The sequence below is a fragment of the Bombus impatiens genome, unplaced genomic scaffold (assembly GCF_000188095.3).
Source record: "Bombus impatiens unplaced genomic scaffold, BIMP_2.2 scf_1096, whole genome shotgun sequence".
Lineage (NCBI taxonomy): Eukaryota > Metazoa > Arthropoda > Insecta > Hymenoptera > Apidae > Bombus > Bombus impatiens.
The window spans coordinates 184836-201278 of record NT_177515.1 but is presented as its reverse complement, the minus strand read 5'-3'; the positions used below and the strand labels follow the sequence as shown (position 1 = coordinate 201278).

The following is a 16443-nucleotide window of genomic DNA, read 5'->3' as shown; positions in this document are numbered from 1 at the left end:
TATGTGCAAGAGAAAGCATTCTCATTCGACGAAGGAACGTGTATTTATAAAAGATTCCTTACAAACGTTACAAGTTTATTTTTTACAACTATAAAGTAGACAATACAAAATCACAATCGTGTTAACGGCACGGTCATAGTTGTCCGGCTACAGTTAACTACTACGATATTACGATAACAACGATCCATTTTCAAATGGCTGAATGTTTCGCTGAATTTCATAGAATCAGTTGCAGTAATCTATTTCACCCTGCAGCGTTCGATATTCGCGTGTAAATGTATCGTATTCTTCTTACATCCTCGGCATTAAAAAAAATCACGCGTCACTGCAACAATGTGCTTGCATATATTGAAAACGAAATTTAACTAGTTCTGGAAAGTTATTCGCAAAACTCTTCCCTTTTCTTGATCGATTTCCGTACAATTCATGCCATTTCTGCTTATAATTCTTCGTGTTTGGTAAAATCTTCCACATCTTCGAATGTTTCTAAAATAAAAGAGGACAAGAGGAATTTATAACAAGATTGATATATATAATACTATTGATATGTATAATGTTGCGAGAAGCATTGGTAAAGTATTGGCTATCGTTGTTTAATCGATGCGTTTAATCAATACCATTTTCCTCCTTCTCCGTTTGTCTATTCTCATTCTCCAGCTTCATCTGTAAGGCTTTTACTTCTTCATCGTAACCTATCCATTCCGGTAATATACGTACGGCAGCTTGTAATTTAGCTTCCTTAGTCATTGGATTATTACACTATGTGATGCAAAGATCGAACAATATGTTTAAGTTTACGTTAGAAATGTATTATCAACTAAATGTAACGAATCTATGATATAAACTTTATTTACCAAGTCTATAGTTTTGGCATATTTCTTGGATGCGTCGTCGCACCAAGTCTCACACCATAACCACTCCTGCGGCAGTGATTTAATACCCACTTGATGAATCATGTTATTGGGGAGATCCTAAAACGACGCGCTCATTTGTAATCGTTATATATTATTTAATCAAATCATTCCGGTATTACTGTTAGTATCGTACGGACTTGGTCCAAATTAGACAAACTATTAGGATCTTGGCTCAATGCTTGATACTGTCCCCTTAATCTGTCTCCGGCTGCAATACGTCGGAATCGCTTCAAATCTACCACGTACAGAGCACTGATGTGATAAGCACGCCCCTGTAAATGATTTCGCCAATAACCTTGTTTCCAAAATCGAAATCCGTCCATTTCTTTCCTGCTGTCACAAAATGGAGTGTATGCATATGGCGCGCCGCCGAGGTCCATGGTCGCCAATTCTTTTAAATCTGCCCTTACAACCTAACATAATACAATGTTATTACGATCGTACAGAAGTAACAGTAGTAAAAGCAAAGATAACGAAAATATTAATGATTTACAGTAATTGCTTGTACGTAATTATTATACCTGATCAGCATCAACGAATATTATCTTTTTAACGTTTAAAGGAAACAGCACATCCAAAAATAGTATTTTGTAACCCCATATGGTTCTTTGCTTTTCAGTTTGTTGATGGAGCCAGCGAGGCCATTTGTATTGTACCAATTCATATTCAAAACCATATTCCTTTGCCATATGTGGTAAAAAATCCTAAAATGAAGGAAGATTTGTTGAAATATGTCGTTTAATTTATTTATTAATTCCACTTCATAAACGTAATCGCTTACTTTTAACGTTGGTGATAGATAATTCTTCAGAAACCAGAATTTGACGGGACTTTTAGTATGCTTTATAACGCTTAACATCATAATTTTCAGAAATCTTTCATACAAGTGTCCAGAGGCTAAAGAGAAGATATTTAATTTTTCATCCTCATCGTCACTATCGTCTGCTGTCGTAAATGTCCTAATTTCGAAGAGAGCGATAAAATTAGGAAATGAAAGAAATTCAACTGTTTCTTTTTTTTTGTTGAATTTCAGTAAGGTATGTAACGTGATTGAATAACCGTACAAGTGTTGTATTCAAATGTATAACGCACGTTTAAGATGCGAAACAATTGGTAAAATAATTATGTATCTCTATACATTACGAGCAATATACGTTATATGCGATAATGTTTAAATAGTTGTTGAAAGCTTACCAAAATTTGGAAAAGCTAAAAAGAGAGAGAAAATAAACAGAAATTAAAGTTAGAGGATCGCCTAACACGATGTGCTAAAAATATTTCATATCTTTATATATACTTAGTGCCAACGCGAATTTAAAACTATTCTAAAAAGGCGTAGTCGACATACACCTATACAAAAGCGAACAGTGCAAGTTTTATTTACCTAGAAATAGAGTTCCATAAGCCAGAACCTTTATCGTCTTCCGATAAAAGATCCATTCCCACCTTGTCCGGCTTTTTCGATACTTTGACTTTCAACACGTGACTTCTGAGGGAACTTATAACAACCTTTACGTCATTGCCGTTTTGTAAAACATCTTGACCGCCAATAGTAGTAAAATCATAGATTTCTGCCGACCGTCCTTGCCGCAAACGCAATATCCATTCCCCTGGGTTTGCTTTAAGCTGAAAATATCCTAAGTTCGCCATTACTATAGTGTCCACCATAAGTGGTTGCTTTTCCGTTCCCAATGTGATTTGTAATCCGCGAGGTGGATTTCCGATTACTGCTTCGAAACAATGACCTTCAAGAAGTAAATGCTCTAATTCAAATTCACTGTAACAAAGAATTGTGGGTATACAACAAACACATTTTAATTGTGATCTATAGTTTCTTCCAACGTGATACACTTACCTGTGCACTCCAATCGCTACATTGTCCAATTTAATATTGTCTAAATCGTACACGCTCCTAACTACTTCCACTAACCAATTTTCTGGTGCGTGAATATACTGTGTCAAAAGAGATGAAGTTGGCAATTTTGTAAATTTTGCCATAGCCCCATTAACACGTCCGTCGGGGGAGAATTGTAACTGAGGTTCGAACACGAAACGATAAAAGCTGAAGTAATATAAATAAAATGCATAAATATAAAAGGAACAGCTCAATGTAGTAACATAATTTCGTATGAAATTAAAAGAACAGTATATAATATACCTTTTCAACGGCATATCGCTATTTTTGTCCAAACAGTTTAAAAACACTTTAACGTTACAGTTTAAAGATTGTCGAAGCGTTTTTAAAATCGGACCCAATTTTTGTGCACCGCGAGATACTGGATCAACGATAGCAATCAAGGTAAATGCCACTTCGTCCGAATTTGTTGCTGGAACCTTTATGGCGCTAGATATACAATCAGAATGTTAGGAATCGTTTAATTGTTTAAACTCGCTCATAAAAATTATTTTTTTACCATTTTCACACTCACCTATATTCATCACCGTGAAATGGAACGTGAAATCGGCTCCGCGTTTGAGGGTGCGATGCTAATAAGGATGTAATTTTCATTATCATATCATCGGTGACTTCGTTTTTTTCTGCACAAAAGATCATTACAACATTATATCATTCAAATAACATAGATACCACAGCTGTACATCATATGTATACGTTATCATAGACTAACTTCCGTACCATACTCATCATTTTCCAACAATTGTCCCTTTATTAATATTTTGAACAATTTATCATCATAAGTACTTTGACTGAATCTTTCCAAAAGCGAAAAATCTTCGCTTGTAAATTCTTCGCCCTCATCTAAAGGACCAATTAATCTTCCATTACACACGATCGCTCTAACTCCCTGTTGCAGGTTTAGTACCGTTTTCACGTACTGGCGATGTACAAACAATTCATCAGCTTGGTTTTTCAACTGTTCTTTTATAGCCTCTTCCTAATTTTACGATAATTTGTTAAATATTTATTAGCATGGCCAAATTTTTTCGTAAAAAAAAAAAAATAATTACCTCTATGTCAATTTTGCCGTTAGCAACATCTTCTTTAATTATGTTACGAATAAAACGTATAGCCTTATCTGCTGGCAGGCTATGTAACGTAGCTAGAACTATTTGATTAATATCAATTGTATTATCATCATTAGTACCGTCGAACGGATTAACGATTACACTAATTCTGACATCTGCATTCGAATCCTGAATCATAATCACCGCACAATTATATTTAAATATTAATGGAAATAATTTACTTAGTTACTTTATTGTACAACTCTGTGCATAAACAAGCGCGAGAAATCACTTACTATGTATTCAAGCGCCTCGCGTAATAATTGTCTCCCTTCTGCATCATTTAAATTTGCTACAACCCAAAAGGTATATAAATGGTGTACACTTGTGCGTCGTGTTACGTATAAATAACGCATTCTATCCATCAACCATGTTGATAAATCTTGAGGACTCCATTTACTATAATCTTTATCGTTAGGTATAGTGCCGATTAAGTTTAACCATGTGTGTTTCTCCGGTTTCAATATTCGCTCGTTCAAGCTATAACAAGTGAATAAAGATAATAAACGAACTGAAATCGCAAGGATCATATTCGTGAATTTTTAAATAAAATCTCATACCGAGGCATAACATTTGGCTGATTCATAATATAATCGACTACATCATCTCCTTCGGTTATTTCTCCTCGATACACTGCTTTTTGTAATGCAGGCGTTTGTGACATGATCGTAGATAGAACAGCTTCTTCGAATGAGTTGGCGTTCAATTGTTCGGCTGACAAAGGTACACCATTTAGCAAAGCTTGCGGAAATTTTTTAAAACCAGATCGTTTTACGAAATCATTAGCTAAGTGACGTCCTACGTCATATTCAGATTCTTCACCGAGGATATAATTTACGTTAGCAGACGAATCTTGCACTTTTATTGCTTTCTTTACATCTTCTACGTCTGGACCTTCTGAACCAATATAATTTCCTAACTAAAATTATACATCATGAATTACAAATATCGTTCATTTCATATATATGATTAATGAAACTACACAACAAATGAACGAATACTGTAAGGCCTTACATTTATCAGAAATTGCAAAGCATGTTCCGATCCTTTAGTTTCCGCAAAGTAATGATATGCATTATTAACGGCAACACTAGCATCAGTCAATCCAGTTATAGAAGTATCGTGATTCGTTACGAAAACAAAACCTACTCTTAATGGTGCGGAATGTAGATATAAAGATTGTGCTAAAGTTATCAAAGGGGTGGATTCTCCGCTTAAAGGGTCGATAATTAATACCTATTGAAATATACAATTTTTAGATAGATTTGTATCTTTACAACTGTCTAACATTACATTGTAATTATTCTAGATCATCAACGTTTACAAACCAAATTGTACAAATTTCTTCTAATATTTCTAAGCATGCCAGGAAAAGTTGGTCTTAATAATTCTGTTAACGACGACGACCATCTTCCGTAAGCTGAATCCTGTTCGATATCGTTTACCCAAATTATTGCCGAATCTCTTATATCCATTGCGAATTCTTGTTTATCCATGTTAGTGGACAAATCCAAAGTCAGCAATGTACTCATCTCCTTGTTATTAAATCCTATAAATGAGATGTACAATAATGTTATAGTTCATTTTGCACTTAACGAGTTATTCCTAACAATACAACATGTGTCGTACCGATTTTACGAAGAGATTCCATTACTCTTAATTCGCTTCTTAATGATTCTAAAAGACTAAGCACATCTACTGCTTCTAGATCAAAAAATAAACCATTAATAAAAAGTGCAGTATCTGTGGGTTGTATATTTAAACTTGTAGAAAACATTGCTTGATTGAGTTTCATTTCTTTCTTCATTTCATTATTCACTTTTGTTCTAATTAGAGATTTTGCCTTCAAATAAATTAGGATATCATCATTAACAGGAAATACTAAACAACATAAAATAAAAGCGTAAAATGCTCGCAACAGGATCAATAATATGTATTGTAAAAAGATATTTACTTGCATTGGAAAATTTTGCGAAATATCCGTCAAAACATTAATGGCTTCGTTTGTGGGAGAATTCATTATCCTTTCAGCTGCTTGATGACTTAATTCTTGAAACTGCCACACTTTTAGAGCACCAATTTCATGACTAGTTTCAAGTAAATGAGTTTGTAACTTATCCAGCTCTAATTGCTTATCAGGGTACAAGTTTCTAAAATGATCAAGCCAAATTATAATAATAGAAAATGAACGAAAAAGTAGGTAAAACGGAATAAATGAAAAATTGAAAACGTATATATACTTCAAAATTAATACTAACGTGAAAATCAAATTTATATGCATATTAAGATATAACCACCTTACTTTAATGTTACAAAATTAATTCCATCTATTTCTTCTGTGCTATCATTAGTGGTCTCTGAGTCTTTTCCTGCATTATCTTTGATATCCGAATCATCTGTTGCTTTATATTCTGTAGACTTCATTTGCAGTTCTACTCCATATCCCGATAAACGTACATTTTTGTCTATTCTATCCTGCAAAGACCATAATAAAAGACGTTAAAAGTTTGTTATTACTGTTACACCAGGTATAATTACAATACCTTTAAATAATGTCGCAAAATATAACTAATTCCTCTATTTTCTGTAAGACTTTTTAATTTGTTATGAAAATCTGAGAATTTTGGTGTTCCAATCTGGCCATACAATATAATAATCTTTTCTGATTGCTGAGACGTATGATAACGATGATCTACACTATATGTATCTGGACGTAACCAAGTATCCTATGTAATAAGTGATAAAATGCATAAATGAAATCAATTAAAATAGATACATGTATCAAATGTTTACATGTCACCTACTTGACTAGCTAGTTCCTCTAATTCTTCTAAAGAACAAGTAAACACTCCACCGACATCTACTACATTATAACAATCAAAGATGGAAACATTTTTATTTTCTGCCATTTGTGTGAACATTTCCACTCGTGCCGAATAAATTCGTAAAGACAGACCCAATTTCATTAATGCTACCTCTGACTGAGATAAATATTTTTCAGCAAAAGCAATAACAGCATCGTAGTTTTCTTTTTCTGTAACTACAAAAAAGAAAACAACATGAAATTATATTGCTGCTAATTTAATGAAGGTTAAGATAGATGAAAATTACCATTTCTTAAATCATAATTGGCAAAAGCATCTATGAATTTCCAAAAGTAACTTGGATTTTCATCATTTAGATATTCAGCAGCTTCAAGAGCTAAGGGTGTTTCTTTCCATTTTGCATCTATTAGAGTGGTTACATATTTATTTACCCTTCTGTCTGCTTTAATGTATATCACACACAGTAGTAAAAAATAAAAAAATATAATTAACCGCATCTGCAAATAATATTAAGATTATTAATAGTAGGAAAAGTAGTAGTAAAAATGTAAGAGGTTCGATAAGGTTGAAAAATATGTTTCCGCGACAATACTATTATGTTTAGAATTTGAGAAGAATAAAAGTTATACTTTTGATTTGCTATACAATGAAATAGCCGAACTACTAAACGTATCTGTTATACATCAATATTCATTGTTACGAAGATATGTTTCTATCATTATATTCAAATAATTGATAGATCAAAGTGATACAATTTCCTATTCATATCGACGTTAGACTATCGAATAAAACGAAAAAAAATGTAAATAATAAAAATTATTAAAAATAAGAATAATATAATTAATAGATTTTTATGATGTTGTAGTATGGAAGAAAAGGATTCTTTTAATAAAATTTGCATACCTTTAAATTTACCATGAAACTCATATTATGGAAGAATTGGATAACGATAATAGCCAATCCATGCAGAGCACGTGCGGTAAATATCGTACTGGTGAAAAAGTTCGGCTACGTAAGCTACCTTTAAGTTTATACGTGGTAGTACGTAGTATTAGTATGAATGATTATTATACTCATAGCATTCATTTACAGATTTCACAAACTAGATGTGACGATTTATTAAAATATATTATCAGATATCAGTAATATATTCCTTTTAAACGAATGAATCATTTTCAAAAATGTATTACTTGCAAACTTTTAATCTAGGACTATCGATGTGCTTCTGAAACAAATCTATAAATTTCCTAGATTCTTTTATGCAACCTAAACCAAAAAATATTTTTTTCTTCTCTCTTATGATTTTGTATAGTATTCAAATTGTACGAGAATAGGTCAAGAAGAACTTGTTTTATAGTTAGACGGTTTTAAATGTAATGTAAATGAAAAGTAATATTGTATGTTATGAAAAACAGTTAAACGTTACCGATACTGATATCATAAGAAGGCTTGGTACATATGAAGCAGTGTAATAAAAACAATTTAATACTTTTACTGCGTTTAAGAAAGAAACAAATAATTGCATTATGACGATAATAGATTACGTGCAAACTTTATCCGATAATCCATATTTCGGAGCTGGTTTTGGTCTATTTGGGTTAGGTGCCGGAGCAGCGATGTTACGAAAAGGAATGCAAGCAGGAATGATACTATTTAGGTATTATTTACATCCAAATTGTATGTTATCTGTCATTCAATAATATATGATGTTGAATTTTTTTCAAACATAGGCGACATTATATGATCACTCTAGAAGTTCCATGCCGTGATAAAAGCTACCAATGGCTTTTACAATGGATTACACACAAAGGTGCAAAAGAAACACAACATCTGTCTGTTGAAACAAGTTTCGAGCAAAAAGAAACAGGTCACATAAAAACTAGATATGATTTCATACCAAGTATTGGAACACATTTTATTAGGTTAGAAATAACTGTACTTATCACTGCAATATTTCATTTTGCAATGACAAGTATGATACATTGTAATAATGGCTAAAATTACAATAGTTAAATGTTTTCATAATTGTATTATATATTTAGATTAAATGTAAATTATTTGTTTAATGTTCAAATAAATAGATATGAAGGGAATTGGATAAGGGTAGATCGAACTAGAGAACAACAATCGTTGGATATACAAATGGGTATACCATGGGAAACGGTACAACTTACAGCCTTAGGAAGAGATAAAAATATCTATTTTAATATTTTAGAAGAGGGTAAGAGGCTAGCTCATTATGCCAGGATTGCTAAAATATTATTGAATAACAAATATTTATTTGTAGCCAGACAGATGGCATTAAGGGAGTATGAAGGCAAAACGATAATGTATACCGCAATGGGAAGTGAATGGAGACAATTTGGACATCCCAGGAAACGAAGACCACTAGATTCGGTCGTTTTAGATATTGGGGTAGCAGAAAGGATAATAAGCGATTGTCGTGAATTTATGACGAATCCTGCATGGTATAGTGATCGTGGTATGTAAATAATAGTACGAGGAAACATCGCACAAAGTACAAAACACGTTTACCGTTGGTGTAGGAATTCCGTATCGGCGAGGGTACTTATTATATGGCCCCCCGGGTTGCGGAAAATCGTCGTTTATTACTGCGTTAGCTGGTGAATTAGAACTGGGCATTTGTGTTTTAAACTTATCAGAGCGAGGTTTAACGGATGATAGATTAAATCACTTACTAGCGGTAGCCCCGCAACAAACTATTATTCTTTTGGAAGATATTGATGCCGCATTTGCTAGCCGAGAAGAAAGCAAAGAAAGTAGGTGGCAAATCTGAAGCAAATTCATAAGATTGTACATAATTTTTTACATTAAAGCATTATCAACCTCCGCTTATTTTGTTACAGTGAAAGCTGCGTATGATGGTTTGAATAGAGTTACATTTAGTGGTTTATTAAATTGTTTGGACGGCGTTGCTTCTACGGAAGCAAGAATTCTATTTATGACAACCAATTACTTAGAAAGATTGGATCCTGCGTTAGTTAGGCCTGGTAGAGTAGATGTAAAAGAGTATATAGGTACTATATTTTTAAACGATAAAAAATGGATCGAATTTTTATGGTACTGAATCAATGGTACTCTCTGGTTTCAGGCTGGTGTAGCGCAAAACAAGTGGAACAGATGTTTTTGAGATTTTATAGGAATATTGACGACAGAGCAAATAAACTTGCTAAACAGTTCACAGAAACTGTAATATCGCAAAATAAACAAGTTAGCCCAGCGCAAATTCAAGGATTCTTTATGTTTTATAAAAACAATCCTGATGATGTACTAAAAAATGTTTCACACATATGGGAACTTACGTGATGAATCGTATTATTAAGTAATGTAGAACATCATTTTGCACGACAAATTCTTACAGCGACACGTTGAATAGTCATAAGAAATATGCATGTAAGGATAAAAAAAGTATACAGTTTAAAACATCGTAGACCATTTGTTTTCATCCCTGAAACTTGCGTAAAGACGAAAGTAACAATACCAATAATAATAATAGCATTAATAATAATAATAATAATAATAGTGATACAAATTTTCTACTTTTACAGTCATTTATTTCACGTATTTCATTACCACATTGTGAATGACGATTCAAAGATAAAATACATTGTATAGCAAAATAAACATTGTATAACTTTTCTTTTATTTTTATCAATATATCTGTTTAATTACGATCATATGCGCAATATATTTACACAATACTGACGTGTTTTTTTCACGTTGACTTAAATTGATTCAATTAGTTTCATTCAACATGAAAATTCTTTAAATCGATGGAATTGATGCTGGTAATAATAATGATTGATAAGTAATAATTTCTAATACTAAATTCTTAATAATAAGTAATAACTTTAAATTTAAGGAAAATATTTTATAAAAGTTTATACTTAGAATAACATTGTTTTTTCATATATGAATTTCATCAAAACTTATTATCCATGTAAAGGATGGATGTCGATTACATCGTTATGCGTTAAAAGTGAACATTTAAATGTCTTCGTTTCACAATTTCGATTCGGTACAAAAAGCTTTTCCATCATTTTACGATATTGCATTTATAATCATATAAATGATACATCCAATCTTAAAAACAATACAGAGAAAATAATCTTTTTTCCATAAATCTCATATTCTGTTCGGTATCTATTAACAATTAAATTAATTACTTCTAATGAATTAACTTATATATTTATGAGGATGATTAAAAGATTAATTATAATCGATTAAAATTTTACCTACTATTTCAATTTTTACAGATCGTTAGTTACTCGATAATATCCATTTGAGGCTTTTATTCCAAATTTTAGCAATCGTAAAAATACTGAAATATTTCCACGAATGCGACTTACGATTAACAAATTAGCTTCACGTTACTATCATAAATAGTATAAATGTAAAGCTAATGTAATAATTTGAGTTTTTGAATCGAACGTAAGATGTGATAAAAAGTTAAAAAATTTGGAACAATACGCTGTAAAAGTGATTTGGAAGTTTATGATTTAATGATATTCGTGTAATCGATGATTAGAAACTCCAAATGTACGGTTCATAATTTAAAGGATCTGGTTGTTCCATGTGTCCTGTGTGACTGTTACTTCCAACCATACACGATGGATAGGCAACTCCGGTATTTCCTTGACCCGATACGGGTGTCACAATTGCTGGTGCTAATCGACAGTCAGGCCTTTGTTGCATCATAGAACTGATTGGCTGTATCGATTGAGATGCTGGCGGAGGACCTGCTGGCGGATGCGATTGAGATTGAACAATTGTAGAAGGTGGAGCGGAAATATTATGAATAGGTTGTATTATATTAGAACCTGAAACATAGTTTGCCACTAAAAAGTGGTTTTCCAAAATTATCAATTAGTTTTGATCACACGTACAAAAGTAATACATTATGATATTATGTTAAGGTATGTTGATCTTACTTGTTCCAGGATTATGGAATGATAAAGTAGTAGTTTGTTCCGACATTATGTTTGCAGGTGGTGAAACCATCTTCACTGGAACCGCTTCGGGTTTTCTTTTTCTAGTAGATAATCGTTTCTGCGTGTTGTTTGATGCTTGATCGCGTTTCTTATTATTGCTTGACTTTTTCTTCTTCTCGCCCGGTGGTTTTGGCTTATTCGGTCGATTTCCACTTGGTTGCCAAAGGTGTACAGTATGTACAGCATTTCCTTCTCTAAAATAGTTGACCATTGCTTGATACGGATAAATATGTATATATATGTATGTATATGACGTGTGTACTAAAGGATAATCTTTCCTTTGTTTCTCTTTTCTTCTTTTTTTTTTACTTTCCTCTTTTTGGTTTCTTAATTAACATACTAACCCCTGTTTCTTTCCAAGCTTCCAACTGTGTATACCGGCTTTATGCAGCCTTTCCCTGATTGTATCAACGCTACATTTTAAACCCAGAGCAGGCGCAACATGTTTAGCTGCAGTCAGCGGTTGCTGAGTAGCCATAGCAACAATGGCTTCGTCTTGTTCTTTAGTAGTGATTCGTCGACGACCCTTTCTTTCTTTAGTTTGTACGTTGCCTTCTTTATGCCAACGTTCTAACCATCTTTTAACGGTACGTTCCTATTTAATAACGAGCATTGCGTATACGGGGCTACCCTCGAGATCATTGTAATTATGTGAATCCATCAAGACGAACATGTTCCTTCTTACCGATCTGTCGATTGCAAGCGCGATAGATAACGTGGATAAACCAGCTTCGGACATGCCGATCATACGATTTCGAATTTCAACGCTGGTTTCCAATGTCCCTTTTGCTTTCCCGCCTTTTTTTTTCCTTTTTTGTAGTTGATTTCTCGTGCTACCTTCTTCCGATGAAACTTTATCCTGATTAGATTCTATGCTAGAAGACTGATTATTATCTTGAGAACCACGAGTATTAGAATTATCAGAAACTAAATTCGTACTGGTTTGTGGACTAGTTAACTGAGAATGTAAGTGATCACGATGCTGCTGTTGTTGCTGCTGAACTTCTGCTTGAAGTTGCCCTTGTTGTTGATCAAGATTATGAGTCTGATCCGTGATCGTTTGTTGTACTTGTTGGATATGGTGTTGCCGTTCCTGTTGTGCGTGCAACTCTTGGAGCTGTTGAGAGGAAACTACTTGTTCGTGAGATATTGAATTTTGTTGACCCTAATGTTTGGGAAAAGAAATGATATATCGAACGAATGTTTATATAAGGACAAGCAGAGTGTATACAAACCTGTGGATAATGATGACTTCCTTGTACTAGATCTAGAGGCCAATTCTGAGAGATACTCAGACCAGGATGCTGATAAATAGGTTGCGTTTCTTGAGTTAAACTCAGAGTATTGCCAAAATCTGTCTGAGGGTGTAAAGGTTGAGGCGGTGCTTGTATTTCATTGGCTTGCGTCTGCGAAGCACTTTGTTGTTGATATATAAATGCCTGTTGTTCGTTAGAAGACTTTACGCTTTCCGTTGGTGCTCCATCTCCAACATAAACGTCTTTGGCTCTAATTTTCCTTAGTGGATTTCTCTTTTTAGCTATACTAGCATTCTTTTCATTCTTATTAGGATCTCTGGAAGACTTTTTTTTCCCTAATTGCGTTCCAGTAGGTCTCCATACAGGTTGTTGTATAGCAACACCATCCGTATCGCTGCGAATGGAAAGGCAGAATCGAATGGCGTAAACAGAATAGGGTATTAACGTTTAAAAAGTAACAGGTAACATCGAAAAAACTAACCCGAGTGGGATTCTTTGCATGTATTTTCGCGAAGGACTCCAATTATGAATTCCAGCTTTATGTAACCTTTCGCGTATAGTATCGACAGAACAGGTAAGTCCTAAAGCAGGAAGTACAGCTTTTGCTGCCGTTATCGGTGTCTGTGTGGCTAGTCGAACAATTGCTTCGTCTTGTTCCGCTGTTGTTGCTCTCTTACGTCCACATCGTTCTCGAGTTTCCACCGTGCCTTCTTTGTCGAATCTGTTTAACCATCTCTTTACTGTACGTTGCTAAAACGATAAAACACAATGTGCATAATATCGTATGTTTCATCGAAAGTAATATGATGCAGTCTTTGAAAACTACGTACCGAACAATTTACGGCGGCTGCAATTTCTCGCAGGCCTAAACCTGCTTCATACATTCCTACCATTCGATTTCTTAATTCCGGCGTTGTTTCATGCACTCCTCTCGTTTTTCCCATTTTGTTTCAAGTTACCGAATCGTTTCATCCAGAACAAGCGACAAGAGTGTCGCAAAAAATTTTAAATTTTACGCGAAAAGTGACGTAAGAATAGGATGGATCACGTGACAATGGCAGTGCTCGATCAGAAAGTTTTCCGAAATTTTAATTAGGTTCCTGCGATATCCTTTTCGTTTGTCGCGCGATCTTCAAATTTCGAAAACTTCCACATCGTATCATTCGTACTTCGTGACCGAAGTTCTGCTACGAACGTATTTTAAAAAGCATTGTTTCTTTCTTGTCTTCGACATGGTATCGTGCTAGAAATGGATCGAAATGTTGGCGTCGACGGAATGCAATTGGAACGTTCAACGAACTCGACTTCATTCGATAAATTTACCTTGATTATCTTCTTCCAATTGAGATCATTCATTCAGTGTTGCAGATCATCGACGACACTTTATATTTTCACTCTCGATATCCGTTGTATACCTCGTTTTGGCCGAAATGCAGTCGCTCGAAGAAAACGCTGTAGTCAATACAACTTCAGCTGTACAGTCTGTCGAGATTCGTTTGTCCTTGTTTTGTCTTTCGCGATTCCAAATTCGTCGAAGCATCGCTGTTTAAAAACTTCTTCTCTCTGAGGAAATATTTGAAATGCGACACAGCAAAACCACGTAATGATCGCTATTTAGGCTTTGAAATGTTTTCAATTTAAGAACTGAAACAAACGTGCGTTAGAATGCGTCAATATTAATTCGGTCAGACTGTACTGTGTATGTCATCGACCGCCAACAGCTCGTCGGAATCGTTTCATCCGTGGAAAATCGAACAAATTTCATCCGACTGAAAGATTTCCAAATAAACGAACGCCCGAAGGAAGATCTCTTGCAAATCTAATCAAATTTACCTGTTATTCTATGGAAAAAGAACGGCTTATATTCCGTCAATACTAAATCAGCTGACTGTATATCCGCGAGCAGCGGGAAAGATACAATCGTTAAAAAGGTTATGTTAAATGAGAAAATTGATCACGCGACAAACACGACATTTCGACGGACATTGAGTTAACGATCATTGTGCAAATTTCGTAGAATGACCTCGTTCTTTCGATGACTAATATATGTGTATATATATATATATACATGTATATGTATCAGTATTACTACGACTCGCGTTCGGCCAAGTCAATGGTCAATAATTTTAAAAGGCGACTGTACTCGAGACAACGTTACTGGCGATTCGTTCGGCTATATTCGCCTACCTTCGCCGGAATTGTATTGACCCACGAAATGCTTCCCTTGCTTATTTGACGCGTGATTCGCGCGCTGAATAGATATGTTAGGTGTACGTTTATTCGTATTTTGGCGCGAATATTTTACAAAACCTTTCTCGTTCTTTCCCTTTGTTTCTGTTGATGTTAAGATAATGTGTCAAAAATACGCGATTGCGAATCAAAAATCAGAACGCACGATCTTATAACTGCCTATCGATTGTACAACTCGAATCTCGTTGTTGCGAGTGGGCTTAGAAATAAAATTAAGGACGAAAACTTTCGTCGGTGATCAACCAAACAGACGAAGTTCTGGGGTAAAGAGCTGAATGAACACGATGCATTTTCGTTTGTTGGTATTTGGTTCTCGTTCGATGGTAGTTGTGAATAAGCTTCGTTCTTTTGCAATTTGTAAACGACGAATGAATAGGAACGAAACGAGTCATTTGAATCGGTTGGATGTGTTAGAGATAAGAGGAATTACATAGGGTCAGATCGCAAAATGGTAATATCCGCCAATCAAATCTGCATTTATGCGTACACCCTGGCCTATATATGTAGAATCGAAAGGTTCGTTCACCCGTGTGTCTTTCGACTTTGAACAGACGGTTTAATCGTCGGGGTTCGAAAAATAGTTTAACAAGATAATCGATGCGATGATCGAAGGCAAGTTAGGCAAAGACGCGATCCGTTTTGTCATCTATCAACGGAACGAGGGATATAATCGAACGAGTGTACAGCGTGGACTAAATTTCGCAGCGAAGGTGGCGACATGAGATTTCGAGGTGGAGAGATCTCCCCCTTGTTCGGTCGATCCATCGCCGTCGACCGTAGACGTTCAGTCGCGCCCTCGCGCTCACCGACATCGCTAATCGTCGTTACTCTTTCTCGCCCTCCGAACGTAACGTCGGGTCGTCCAGACCACGTTATTTCATTCGTGATTAGCTTCGATTGGAAATCAGTCGTTCCGACATTTCTTTCCGACTTATATCGTTCCGATATCAGATACGAATCATGAATTACACGGTATTGTTGAGCTTGTTGATCGTCTGTTGGATTCGGTTGCCAGTAGTTCGTTGTGGGGTACGTAATACATCATACCACGTTTAAAATATTCTCTTTCCATCTTGTTCTTCGCAGTCGATCCTGTTTCGATCTATTTGATGTTTGTTTTTACTTGTGAAATTCGAAAGAAGTAGGAAGAGCGATGGTCGCC

At 34.7% G+C, this 16443-nt stretch overlaps 4 protein-coding genes across 14 annotated transcripts in view; 2 read left to right on the top strand and 2 right to left on the bottom strand.

The window, feature by feature from the left end:
- Positions 1–58: 58 nt before the first annotated feature.
- On the bottom strand, positions 59–7819 carry LOC100745070 (UDP-glucose:glycoprotein glucosyltransferase). Of its 4 annotated transcripts, none has more exons than XM_012391625.3 (24): positions 7667–7819; positions 7050–7260; positions 6743–6978; positions 6482–6664; positions 6241–6413; positions 5893–6088; positions 5568–5781; positions 5267–5487; positions 4953–5174; positions 4499–4857; positions 4175–4418; positions 3882–4067; positions 3550–3808; positions 3344–3452; positions 3073–3258; positions 2770–2976; positions 2299–2691; positions 2109–2123; positions 1696–1873; positions 1436–1618; positions 1052–1327; positions 855–971; positions 618–759; positions 59–486 (listed from the first exon to the last, which is right to left on the bottom strand). In XM_012391625.3, exons 1-24 carry the CDS (start codon positions 7688–7690, stop codon positions 440–442), a joined length of 4581 nt encoding a protein of 1526 aa, XP_012247048.1. In that variant the 5' UTR covers positions 7691–7819; the 3' UTR covers positions 59–439. The 4 variants fall into 4 exon arrangements, with proteins under 4 accessions (XP_012247048.1, XP_012247051.1, XP_012247049.1 ...); XM_012391628.3 differs by lacking the exon at positions 7667–7819 and adding an exon at positions 7393–7542; XM_012391626.2 differs by lacking the exon at positions 7667–7819 and adding an exon at positions 7446–7472.
- A 202-nt stretch (positions 7820–8021) lies between these two features.
- LOC100743520 (mitochondrial chaperone BCS1) lies at positions 8022–10214 on the top strand. Its single transcript, XM_033323672.1, has 7 exons — positions 8022–8420; positions 8494–8685; positions 8845–8984; positions 9051–9245; positions 9310–9543; positions 9631–9801; positions 9876–10214. The coding sequence occupies exons 1-7, from the start codon at positions 8290–8292 to the stop codon at positions 10088–10090; spliced, it is 1278 nt and encodes a 425-aa protein (XP_033179563.1). The 5' UTR covers positions 8022–8289; the 3' UTR covers positions 10091–10214.
- Positions 10215–10316: 102 nt separating this feature from the next.
- LOC100743400 (probable basic-leucine zipper transcription factor Q) lies at positions 10317–15889 on the bottom strand. 6 transcript variants are annotated; one of them, XM_033323668.1, is made up of 10 exons: positions 14865–15889; positions 14355–14800; positions 13862–14274; positions 13513–13781; positions 13011–13425; positions 12461–12940; positions 12120–12370; positions 11716–11969; positions 11605–11622; positions 10317–11523 (listed from the first exon to the last, which is right to left on the bottom strand). In XM_033323668.1, exons 3-10 carry the CDS (start codon positions 13973–13975, stop codon positions 11309–11311), a joined length of 2016 nt encoding a protein of 671 aa, XP_033179559.1. In that variant the 5' UTR covers positions 13976–14274; positions 14355–14800; positions 14865–15889; the 3' UTR covers positions 10317–11308. The 6 variants fall into 6 exon arrangements, with proteins under 6 accessions (XP_033179559.1, XP_012247052.1, XP_033179560.1 ...); XM_033323667.1 differs by having other exon boundaries at positions 11309–11622; positions 12461–12645; positions 12715–12940; XM_012391629.3 differs by having other exon boundaries at positions 10317–11622.
- Positions 15890–16053: 164 nt separating this feature from the next.
- LOC100743161 (general odorant-binding protein 69a) overlaps positions 16054–16443 on the top strand; it is a 2144-nt gene continuing 1754 nt past the window's right edge. For 2 of the 3 annotated variants that reach the window (XM_033323674.1, XM_033323675.1), the window contains exon 1: positions 16054–16310. In XM_033323674.1, coding sequence (XP_033179565.1) covers positions 16242–16310 — 69 coding nt within the window. In that variant the 5' untranslated portion in view covers positions 16054–16241. The remainder of the gene's footprint in view (positions 16311–16443) is intronic. The other variant, XM_003493426.4, reaches the window with a different exon arrangement.